Source organism: Callithrix jacchus, chromosome 18 (assembly GCF_049354715.1).
Source record: "Callithrix jacchus isolate 240 chromosome 18, calJac240_pri, whole genome shotgun sequence".
NCBI lineage: Eukaryota > Metazoa > Chordata > Mammalia > Primates > Cebidae > Callithrix > Callithrix jacchus.
The window spans coordinates 30,099,877-30,111,479 of record NC_133519.1 but is presented as its reverse complement, the minus strand read 5'-3'; the positions used below and the strand labels follow the sequence as shown (position 1 = coordinate 30,111,479).

The 11,603-nt window shown below is 41.1% G+C and overlaps 1 protein-coding gene across 1 annotated transcript; it reads left to right on the top strand.

The window, feature by feature from the left end:
• Positions 1–7,920, top strand: FASLG (Fas ligand). Its single transcript, XM_002760362.6, has 4 exons — positions 1–446; positions 997–1,042; positions 5,494–5,550; positions 6,784–7,920. Exons 1-4 carry the CDS (start codon positions 102–104, stop codon positions 7,176–7,178), a joined length of 843 nt encoding a protein of 280 aa, XP_002760408.1. The 5' UTR covers positions 1–101; the 3' UTR covers positions 7,179–7,920.
• Positions 7,921–11,603: the final 3,683 nt, after the last annotated feature.

Genomic DNA, 11,603 nt, shown 5'->3' with positions numbered 1-11,603 from the left:
GAGCAGTCAGCAACAGGAGTCCTGTCCTTGACGCCTCAGCCTCTACAGGATTAGGAAGAAATAAGACCATTTGCTGGGGCTGGCTGGAGTCACCGGCTGCCATGCAGCAGCCCTTCAATTACCCATATCCCCAGATCTACTGGGTGGACAGCAGTGCCAGCTCTCCCTGGGCCCCTCCAGGCACAGTGCTTCCCTGTCCAACCTCTGTGCCCAGAAGGCCTGGCCAAAGGAGACCACCGCCGCCGCCACCACCGCCGCCACTACCACCTCCACCACCGCCACCATTGCCTCCATTACCACTGCCACCCCTGAAGAAGGGAGGGACCCACAGCACAGGCCTGTGTCTCCTTGTGATGTTTTTCATGGTTCTGGTTGCCTTGGTAGGATTGGGACTGGGGATGTTTCAGCTCTTCCACCTTCAGAAGGAGCTGGCAGAACTCCGAGAGGTAAGCCTGCTGGTGGACTGCCGTGCCCTGGAGGCACCTGGCATAAGGGGGTGCAGGGCCCACTGCCTGGCTTGCCAAGTGCTTTTCAGTTCTTTTTTTTTTCCTTAGAAATGGGTTGTTCTAGTTATTCTATTCTATAGGCAGAGAAATGGAGGTTCACATGAGTGAGGGGAATATTTTTTGTTTCGTAAAGCATCAGAGCCCAACAGTTTTCTTTTCCTCATGTGTCAACTCAGTCTGTTGAACCACTTCCTGCCTCATACCTAGTGATTCAAGGAGTAACAAACAAACCAAACTTTTAAGTTTTGCTTGGAAGTAAATTTGTTCAGATGACCAAACTGAATCTTGAAAGTACTTAAAATATTGATATGATTCCAAATCACAAAACTGGGGGACAGTGAGGCAAAATTGCTTGGACAAAGCCTGAGTTAACAAAAGTTCTGAGGTATTTGGATTCTTTTTCCAGGGCTTGGTTTATTTGACAATTCTGCCTCTTTTGCTTAAAGAGTTTTATTTTTTTTATACATCTTTTCTCTTTCTCTTTTACTAGTCTGCCAGCCAGAGGCATGCAGTATCGTCTGTGGAGAAGCAAATAGGTGAGTCCTTTTTTTGTGGGTACAATGAGTTCCCAAAGATGATCCTCAGCACTGAACTATGTTAATGGAATGCCTTATATTCTGTCCTACACTTTGGCTTATGTATGCTATGAGAGGAGTTCTGGCTGATTCTGAATTTCTGGTCAATATGATTCCTCGAGCTGCTTTAAAAATGTGAAGTCAATTGAATTGCTCACAATCAGTATAGCTGAGCACAGCACACAATTCAAAATCACTTTCACTTGACTTTGGAGACACACATACACAACTTGGACCTTTGCCCCCTGAGGAAGGTCTGTCGCATTCCACAGGCATCTTGGTTGTGGCACACATGCCAGTGGCTTTGACTCCTGGGAAGAGAAGGCGAGGTGAAGGCAGAGATAGATGTTTCTCAGAAACGTCCTCTCCTCTTTTAAACTCTCTAAAGAGATTACAGTGAAGCTTAATTTATAAACTATTTTATAGGATGTATGCTTTTAATGAGGATAATCAATTGCCCACAATAGGATGGTTTTTCTTGAAGTCACTGAGTAGCTTAGGGGAAGACTTCAGCCATCATTCAAAGGACATTCAGCTTCACCCACAGAGACGGTCATGAGGTACCCTTGATCACAAAGGAAAACCCTTTGTATGGGAGCTAGGACAAGAAGATGACATGTTGAACACTGATCTCATGAAATGTCAGGGCATAGTTTTGCAAGCTCTGTACAGATAGATTTTACGGCACACTTCACTAGTCTAAGGTTCACTGAAATTTCAGATTTAGATTTACAATGCGATTCATTGAATTTTTAGAGTTGGAAGGAAGCTTAGAATATATCTAGTCCAGTCATTCTGTCTTTTGGAAGAGAAACAAAATACCAGACAGATTAGGTGAACACGCCCAAGAACACTGGTCTGGAACTGGGGCTGGAAGGAACACGGGCTCTTGATGCCTTGTCACCTACAGGGCTTTCCAGCACATGGACTGGTGCCTCATCAAGTAGGGAAACTCCTGACTGTAGTGACCATGGAATGAGAAATAGATGAAAAGCAGAATACCTCTGCAAAGAGAATAGGTAAATCTCATCCTTAGAAACTCAGAAGCAAGCAGAAGGCAGCACTGGCCAAGAAGTGGAGCAAGTTCCCATTTCTCTGGATGTGGCTACTGCAGGCAACCCAGTCGCCTGTCTGCTATCCCAGATTGTTAGGTTCTTGTAGGAGCCACTGTTGGATGCTCTGGCTCCTGTGTCTGTGTCCTAATCCTTATATGTTAGAACTTCCACATGTACACAAGCAGAGTGGAAATATTTGTTAAAAAAATAAAGCCTCTGGAGGATGTCTTAAATAAGATCATTTTGAAAATCTGTGGAATGTGCCTGGTCTGATAGGTACCTAATTATTCATATTTCACCCACTCTTGAGTCAGTTTAGTGATTAAAAGTCAAATGATCAGATGAGTCAGGTCTATCTGCCTGGTAAGCAATTATCTTCTCTAGATGGACCAGAAATTGGTAAATTATCACATGGCTAATAAGAAAAGAGATTCAAATTAATATAATGCAAATTAAAAATAGGAAATATCAAGTTTTCATCAAATTGGTAAAAATTAAAAAAAAGCACAAATTGACAAAGATTTGAGAGAAAAGAGCCTGTTCAAACATTTGTTTCAGCCAGTGTACATGTAAATTGCTATAGCTTTCTCTGAAGAGCACTTTGGATATACAATCAAAAGCTTGGAACTAATAGTTTACGTTGTAATCCCATAGCTAAGAATTTATCTTAAGAAAATAATCAGAGATGTGCCTGTGCCTGAAGATTTACATATAAGGATATTCATTACTTCCTTATGAGCCTATTTATAATAAACAATTCAGAAGAAACTTGAATGCCTCATACTAGGTTAGTCATATACATTATGATGTATTCAGACAAGTGCTTAATAAGCAGCAACTAAAAACATATCAGAAGGACGTTTAATGCCTTGGAGATTGTACACTCTATTGTTAGATAAAAAGACAAGTTACAAAAGAGTATGTTTAGTTTCATACTGACTATGTAAGCATGTATGCACATATTTATATTCTTAGAAAGGAACTAGAAAGTTTTCTATACTGATGTACTCACAGTGATTTTCTCTGAGAGATACTATTATAGATTATTTACACTCTTTAATTGCCTCCTTTTTATATTTTCCATTTTTTTTCCGTTAACTAATTAAATATCTTATTCATTCACATCTGTGAGGCTAGATGTTGGGTGCTGGATGCTGACTGAGGGTGAGTGAGCCCAGGGGGCCTGTCCTTATGGAGCTTTTAGCATGGTGAAGAAGCTAAAAAAAAGCAAGCAAAAAGACCATGCAATTTCAAAGTTACTCAGTGCAACCTAAGATGGAATGGCCTGGAGAACCCTCTCTAAGGAGGTGTTGTTTATGCTGACACCCGTGGAGGTCAGAAGCCGCAGAGTGAAGGGCTGTGTGCATGTACTGTGGAGTGTGGTGGGGCTGGGAGAGAGCATTTCAGTGCTGGGAATGGCACGTGCAAAAAACCTGGGGCAGGAAGCACTCATCACCAGTGTCTAGGATATATCTGCAGTTTATTTATTCCAGTATTTGTATAGCAGCTATTCTTAGTGAGCGTCTTCTATGAGAATAACATTGTACTAGGCTCTGTGAGGGATATAAAGACATGTGGTTCTCTCTTCCATTTCCTGCCGGTGCATGGCTGAATGCCAGATTAGTTGCTCAGATGGTTTGTGGTGTAGGAATGCAGAGGAAACTCAGTTTTGCCTTTCCTGTTCACTAACACCGCCTTTGTGGTGGGGTGGCTTGGGTGACTACAGAGGTCATGATTGTTCAGGCAATGTTCTCTGTGGATTGGGCTATTCTCAGACCATGTGTGAGTATTACAGGCTAATCATGAACCTGACACAGACAAGCACTTTGTGTGAATATTAATTGATATCTCAGTTAGCTGAATTCATTAGCTAAGTGGCAGCTGTCTATCTTGTCTGAAATAGTTGAAGTCAGAGAAATAGTATCTGTTTTGAGAACTATTGTCTGTCCTTCCATTTAATTTGTCCAGCATTTGCTAGTAACATATCCTGTGTTAGAAACTGGGCTACTCTGGTGAATTCAACATATTGTAAGAAACTTGTCATTATTTGAGGGGAATAAGATAAGTTATGTAGTTATCCTAGAGAAGAGGAGTCAGAAAGAGTGGGGAAAACAGGGTGATCCTAGATTTCAAAAGAGGGAAAGATTGTATTTGATCAAAAAAGGCCTGACAGGGTTCCCCAAAGAAAGAGATATATTAGATTGTCCTTGTGGGATGTTTAGGAATTTGACACAGAAATCTGTTTGAAAGAACATTATGGGTGGAAGACATGGCATGAACCAAGACACACAGGAGGGGAAGTGAGGGTATGTGTAGGCCACAGAACTCCCGTTGTGTGGCAATGCTCAGTGGGAGTAAGGAGATAAGGCTGGGCAGATTGGCTGGGATTGTGTGATAAGAAGACGCATATACAACTGCATCTTTGGGAAGGAGCCATTAAAGGGGTTTAAGCCTCAGTGATATGAGGTGATTGTCTGAGTTCTTAATATAATTAATTTGGAGCAGAGTGTAAAATGTCATTGGGGGAAGACCTGGTGACACGCAGACAGATCAGCAGTCTTTAGTCTCTGTCCTGTAAATCTTAGGGACGAGAGAATCAGAGTGGACAGAGGCCTGGAATTGGAGTCAGGAGTCCAGGGTGTGGTCCAATTTCTGATACTGTCTAACTGGGTCTTCTTGAACTAGTTACCCAACTTCTAAGCTCATTTTGCAATCGATAAGGTGGGATAATAATACATACCTCAAAGGGTTATGGTGAGTTCTAAATGCAGTAATTGACATGACAGCTCTTTATGAATAAATGTTTATATTAATTATGTTTTATTGTAACATTATAATTTATGCATATATCAATCATAATTTGGTTTGTTTTTTACTTCTTCGTTTCTGAAATATAGACTACTGTGAGTCCTACAGTTCAGACTTACAGGATTAGTATATGTTAGACTGTTGGCATTTATGGTTTTAAAATCTTTTCTTTTAAATGATGGGATTTAGGCTGGGTGTGGTGGCTCACTCCAGCACTTTGGGTGGCTGAAGCAGGCGGATCACCTGAGGTGGGGAGTTTGAGACCAGCCTGACCAACATGGAGAAACCCTGTCTCTACCAAAAATACAAAATTATCTGGGTGTGGTGGTACATGCCTGTAATCCCAGCTAACTTGGGAGGCTGAGGCAGGAGAATTGCTTGAATCCGGGAGGTAGAGGTTGCAGTGAGCCGAGATCGAGCTATTGCACTTCAGCCTGAGCAATAAGAGCGAAACTCTGTCTCAAAAAAAAAAAAAAAAAAATGAGATTTAAATTCCCACCAAAATCATTGTTGGTATTTCATTTTAACATGTATTCCTCTATCACACAGGCCACCCTAGTCCACCCCCTGAAAGAAAGGAGCTGAGGAAAGTGGCCCATTTAACAGGTCTGTATCTGGAAGGTACAGGTGGGATTTGGGAAAGCTTTTGGCAACAGGCAGAATAGCTGCTTGGTTTCATTACTGGGCCCTAGAGAGTTGTTACTTCCTGGTGACAGTATTTGAACCCAACAATACTAACATCTTTCTTGTCAAGTCAGTCTTGCAAACATACTTTGAGCCCCTATTCTCTGGGCAAGGGCCTCTTCTAAATTGGAGACCTAGAGCTAATTATGACATGACCCCTGTACATGACCTCACTCTTTTCAGTCATTCCCAAGTCCCTTGGGGATTGGGGGCACAGATCCAAAAGGTGAGAGCTGAGAAGGTGAGGAATGAGGACTTATTTTCATCAGTGCTTTCTTGGTTTTCTGGAAGAGCTTTACTCTGTTTTGTCCAAGAGTATAAATAGGAGTGAGAAGGGAAACTCAGTCCTGGCACTTGTCAACTTTCAGCCTGTGCCTGCAAAGTGGTGTGAAATGATATGGTATGGGCACTCCCATTGTAAACTTCATAAATAACTGAGAAGTGGATAAATATCACAGAAAGTGGTAGGCTATTGTCCCTGGTATTATTTAGGCAGAAACTGTAGAATGATCCAGTCAGATCAGCAGACACTTATTGAGTACCTGCTGTGTGCCAATTTTGGGATGTGAAGATGAGTAGCACATGGCTCTTGCCCCCAGGGAGCTTGACATCTAATAGGGAAAGACAGGCACTTATGATGATTTTAGTACTGCAGAGATTTGGGTTATGTTCTTGATGCTGTGGGGATACAAAGAAAAGGAAACTGTAGCCCAAATTGAGGAGCTGAAAAATTCTTAACTGCAGGTGAGAAGATGGACCAGATGGTTCCTAAGATCCTTCCCAACTTTAAGACATTAGAGTTCCTTGGATTTGGCTTTTTCCTTCAGGAAAGGACCTCAATGCCTAGCAGTTTTGGTGTTAGTTCTGAAAATAATAAAATCTTTGTTCCAGAGAGCTAATATTTTCTAATAATTTTTTACTGCAATTGATTGGGATATATACTATTGTTCTAATTGTGTGGATGACAAAACAGGACAACAATGTTTAAGAAATTCTGTGATGGATCAAGTTCTGGCCCCTCAGCCGGTTCTATATAGGCTGTGTCATTCCGGGTAAAACATTTGTTCAAGGAAGGACCCGCGGTTTTCCCATAGAAACTTAGTTTGTTGGATGCATGACATTCCTGGCTGAAAGCTCCTTTTGAATTTATTTCAGGCAAGCCCAACTCAAGGTCCATGCCTCTGGAATGGGAAGACACCTATGGAATTGTCCTGCTTTCTGGAGTGAAGTATAAGAAGGGTGGCCTTGTGATCAATGAAACTGGGCTGTATTTTGTATATTCCAAAGTATACTTTCGGGGTCAGTCTTGCAACAACCTGCCCCTGAGTCACAAGGTCTACATGAGGAACTCTAAGTATCCCCAGGATCTGGTGATGATGGAGGGGAAGATGATGAGCTACTGCACTGCTGGGCAGATGTGGGCCCGCAGCAGCTACCTGGGTGCAGTGTTCAATCTTACCAGTGCTGATCATTTATATGTCAATGTATCTGAGCTCTCTCTGGTCAATTTTGAGGAATCTCAGACATTTTTTGGCTTATATAAGCTCTAAGAAAAGCACTTTGGGATTCTTTCCATTATGATTCTTTGTTACACACACTGAGACTGTTGTATTCAATGACGGTCTTCTTAGGCACATTTGAGGTCAAGTAAGAAGACATGAACTAAGTGGACCTTGAGACCACAAGGTTCAAAAGGTCTGTAGCTCCTCACTCACCTAACGTTTATGAGCCAGACAAATGGAGTAATAAGACTGAAGAACATCTGGGCTGCCATGTGAAGAGGCAGAAGCATGGAAAAGCAGCTGCCAGATGTTCTACATTCATCTTCAGTGCCTGAAAGTATTTGGGCACATTGAAAAGGACGCCTTTTAACTCACTTCTCAGGGTGGGCCTTGCTACCTCAAGGGTGACTGTCTTTCTGATACATGGTTGTGACATGAGTGTTTAAGGGATGGGAAAGGAGGACTAGAGGCTTGCATAATAAGCTAAAGAGGCTGAAAGAGGCCAACACTCCACTAGCAGCATCTTCACTTCTAAACACATAGCCTGAGCCATCGCTGATAGTAACAGAGAAGCAAGAGAGATATTTTGAGGACTCATTCCATTCCTAACACAGCATGTGTATTTCCAGTGCAATTGTAGGGGGTGTGTGTGTGTGTGTGTGTGTGTGTGTGTGTGTGTAACTAAAGAGAGAATGTAGAGATTGTGAAATACATATTAGGAAAATATGGGTTGCGTTTGGTGATAGAGTTTGAATGCTTCTTGACAATAAACTCTAATAGTTCTTAAAAATCATTGATTTTCAGCTACTGATGAAGTTTTCCTAGAATATAATAAATATTTATATAGATGTACATTTTTGGGAAAAGAAAATGTAATATAAAGCATATGTTAGGATACAGATAATTTTTAGCAAATATTTTACAAATATTTGAATTTTTGCATATTATTTCTTTTTTCCATGGTTTCTTTATTCATTACGATGCCAGACCACTTTAACAAAAATTTATAGGCTGGGCGCGGTGGCTCACGCCTGTAATCCCAGCACTTTGGGAGGCCGAGGCGGGTGGATCACGAGGTCAAGAGATTGAGACCGTCCCGGTCAACATGGTGAAATCCCGTCTCTACTAAAAATACAAAAAATTAGCTGGGCATGGTGGCGTGTGCCTGTAATCCCAGCTACTCAGGAGGCTGAGGCAGGAGAATTGCCAGAACCCAGCAGGTGGAGATTGCGGTGAGCCGAGATTGTGCCATTGCACTCCAGCCTGGGTAACAAGGGCGAAACTCCATCTCAAAAAAAAAAAAAAGAAAAACAAAAATTTATTGGGGTGAGAAGAACTATGAGGCAATCTTTTCACCTTTGCCAGGTCTTCCTTCTCTCTATATATTTTTTTCCCTCTTCACCTCCCAGAGGTTTCATTACCAATATTATGACCAGTGTTAAGCTTACCCAATTTTCCACAGATCTGACGAGAAATTATCTTTTCCTGAAGGCAGAACCATGGCACAGTGGAAAGGGCACATATTTTGGATTAAAAAACTTAGATTTGAATGTTTGCTTTTCCATGTACTACCTATGTATGTATCACTGGTCAGGTCTCTTGACCTTCCTTGAACAAAAAAAGAGCTGGTGTGTACATAAAATACACACACATAGAACATAAAAAAATGGTGTCTACCATTACTAATCAGCCACTCTATTAGAGCCGCTTCGTCCTCCAGAGGCCACTGATCTGTGGGATCCATTTGGCACATGGTTTCTTGTATTCTCATACTTGTCACTCACAATGGCCTTTTCCTACTTTCTTCAACTACTCATTGTCATGGGTGCTCCCTAGACTTCGCTATCATTAAAAATTATAGTAACTCCTTTGGCATTTGATTTCAGATGTCTTATTTTCACATCATCTCCTATTATTCTAGAGGAATTGGTCCAACATTTTCTTTAAGAAAACATTTTTGAAAATATTAAGACTTCTAATTAATGAACTCTATTTTCATATATATATGAAAATATTTATATAATATACATGATAATATATATATAAATATATATATATCAGCTCCTTCCATATCTTCGTTTCTATGTCCAGCATATTTCATCATCTGTCATGACATCCAGTACCTTGGAAAGACTCTGAACTCCAAAATACTCTCTTCCTCCACTGTATTCCCTTTCCAAAAATTCTGTTTTCTTTATGCTGTCATCCCAGCAGCTGGTTGTTGCTGGACAAAAATTACCCAAACAGGCTGCCTAGTGTTATTTTATTTTCATCTAACATGAATTTACATCAATCAATTATTGATCTGTCACTGATTTAGTTTTTTTTTTTTTTTTTTTTATTGATTTGAATAGGTAGTACATGTACATGGTACAAGGGCAGAGACAAGGAAAACTGCTGGGTTACCAGAGTTAAAACTATCATTTAGAATATATTCAAATACTTGTTGAATACGTTAACAAACAAAACCAAGGCTTCAGGTTGAAAATTGTCATCTGCTCTCCCTAAAACTTTTGTATTCATTCATCTGCTCTGGAGGGTCAGGTTCCTTAGCAGGTGCCTCCTGGAGAAATTCCAGTAGGTACATTTACCTTTCCTATGGCTGACTGCTGGACTGTATTCCCAGCCCTGAGGGTGAAATTCTCCTCATCCACTCTCCCCCTTTGGCTTCAACTGTCAAGTATGCCAGTTCCAAAGGGTCATAGGAAGTTTGCTAGACCATGATTCTTTTGCAAATGGACCCTTCTAGATAATGGTACAAGAGCACAGTGTAAGTGGGGAAGGGCCTGAGCATCCTGAGCTGAACTGTTGCTGTCAGCTGCTAATGATACTACTGGCCCTTTCATCTCCCTGAGTCTGAGCTGCACTAGGATGCCTTGGTGACTTTCTGAAGGTAGAATTGTAGCTCACTATGCTTTACTGATTCCAGAGAAGAGGTACTGACGGTCCCTTTAGGAACCTTAATTTTTTTTTAACCTCAGTTGGAACATAAGGAATGTAAAAAATTCAAAGCTTTTTAATATGTTTATTGAAAATTGGATTGGCATTGTTCCTTTATGAAATGCTAAACCCAAAGTAGAACACACCACAAACACATACATACGTAAAGGGTGCTTCTAGTTCAGTAGTTTGAGGTTTTCTTTCTTTTTTCTTTTCAAGCAACGAAAAGCACATGAAACCCACCTCTTTTCTCATTCCCCCAGTGTGGTGACTTTGTGTTCTCTGAAGTAGGTTTTGACTTACCACAGCTTAACAGGAAAAGAGCTCTATTGTGGGGGCATCACTGCGAGTGTGACTTAAGCGAAACAGTCGCTCATAGAAAGAGGAGAATTGGAGAGAGAAGCTGCCTGCCACCCGCACTCCCCAAAGTCATTGTATAAACTTTCCTTAGTGGGTTAAGCCCTAGACTCGCCCTGGTCCTTATCTAAGGAAGTATGGAGGCCACATGTTGAATTACATTTTTCTAAGGGGTCTGGGTAAGTTCTGGTGTTTGTAGAGATACATTTTAACATTCTGATTTCTTTTTCTTTTCCAAGGTTTTGGATCATCCAAAGACAGAATGTGGGGATTCTAGAAAAGGGAAATTAGAACCCCATTCCTTAAGGGAGAGGGTTCAGAAATAAATACTATTTAGAAATAGTAAGTCATTGATGGTACAGGGACCTTTGGGATTCACTTGGAAACAATCTGCCTTGGTAATGTAGATAGCTAAGTGGGTACTCTGTCCTTACAGGTTCACCCAGAAGACAGGAAAGAATCACCCCAGTGATGACTTTCTCACTTTTATCAAAGCTTCCCCTTTACTGGGAAACATTTTTCTAGAGTTCTGGCTGGTACCTCATCAGAGAAAGGGCAATGCAGACATTCCTCCTCCCTACTTGGACGTTCCTTCGGCCCTATGGGATCACCCCTTTCTTCTAATTCTCCATAGAATGACATACACCTCCATTTAACATTCTGTGGAAAGTTTAGTCTTCAAGTTTTCTGAGAATTTCAGGGAAGACCCTCATTCCCTTGGGCAGTCCACATGATCACAAATTTCCTGGCTTTCACCGGTTTCTGCAGTGGACATGCTGTCTACATTCCTGACACGCCCACTGTGGAATGCCTTTGTTGCCAACCAGGCATCGCTACCACAGGTTTCTGTGTATAAAATTAGCTGAAGGTTTGAGGCAATGGAGAGACATTACCTTATGACAACACAGAATAAACGACACCTCAAAATGAGTATTGGACATCACCACCATTCCCCAGATTTGCCACAAGTATCTCCTTAAACGTACCATTAAAAATTCTAGTATTTGAAATAGTATAAGGACTTCATTCATTTATTCACTCAACAAGTGTTTATTGAATGTCTACCATGTACCAGAAACTTCCTTAGGTACTATGGATACAGTGATATAAACAATCCCTTACGGAGTTGTATTTTAATGGAGAAATGGTAGACAATAAAAATAAGCAAATTAATAA

Excerpts from the sequence above, each read along its gene's own strand:
- FASLG (XM_002760362.6), top strand. The coding sequence starts at position 102 with ATGCAGCAGCCCTTCAATTACCCATATCCCCAGATCTACTGGGTGGAC. Across the intron at positions 447-996 it reads AGCTGGCAGAACTCCGAGAG|TCTGCCAGCCAGAGGCATGC; the intron begins GTAAGCCTGCTG and ends CTCTTTTACTAG. Across the intron at positions 5,551-6,783 it reads GAAAGTGGCCCATTTAACAG|GCAAGCCCAACTCAAGGTCC; the intron begins GTCTGTATCTGG and ends AATTTATTTCAG.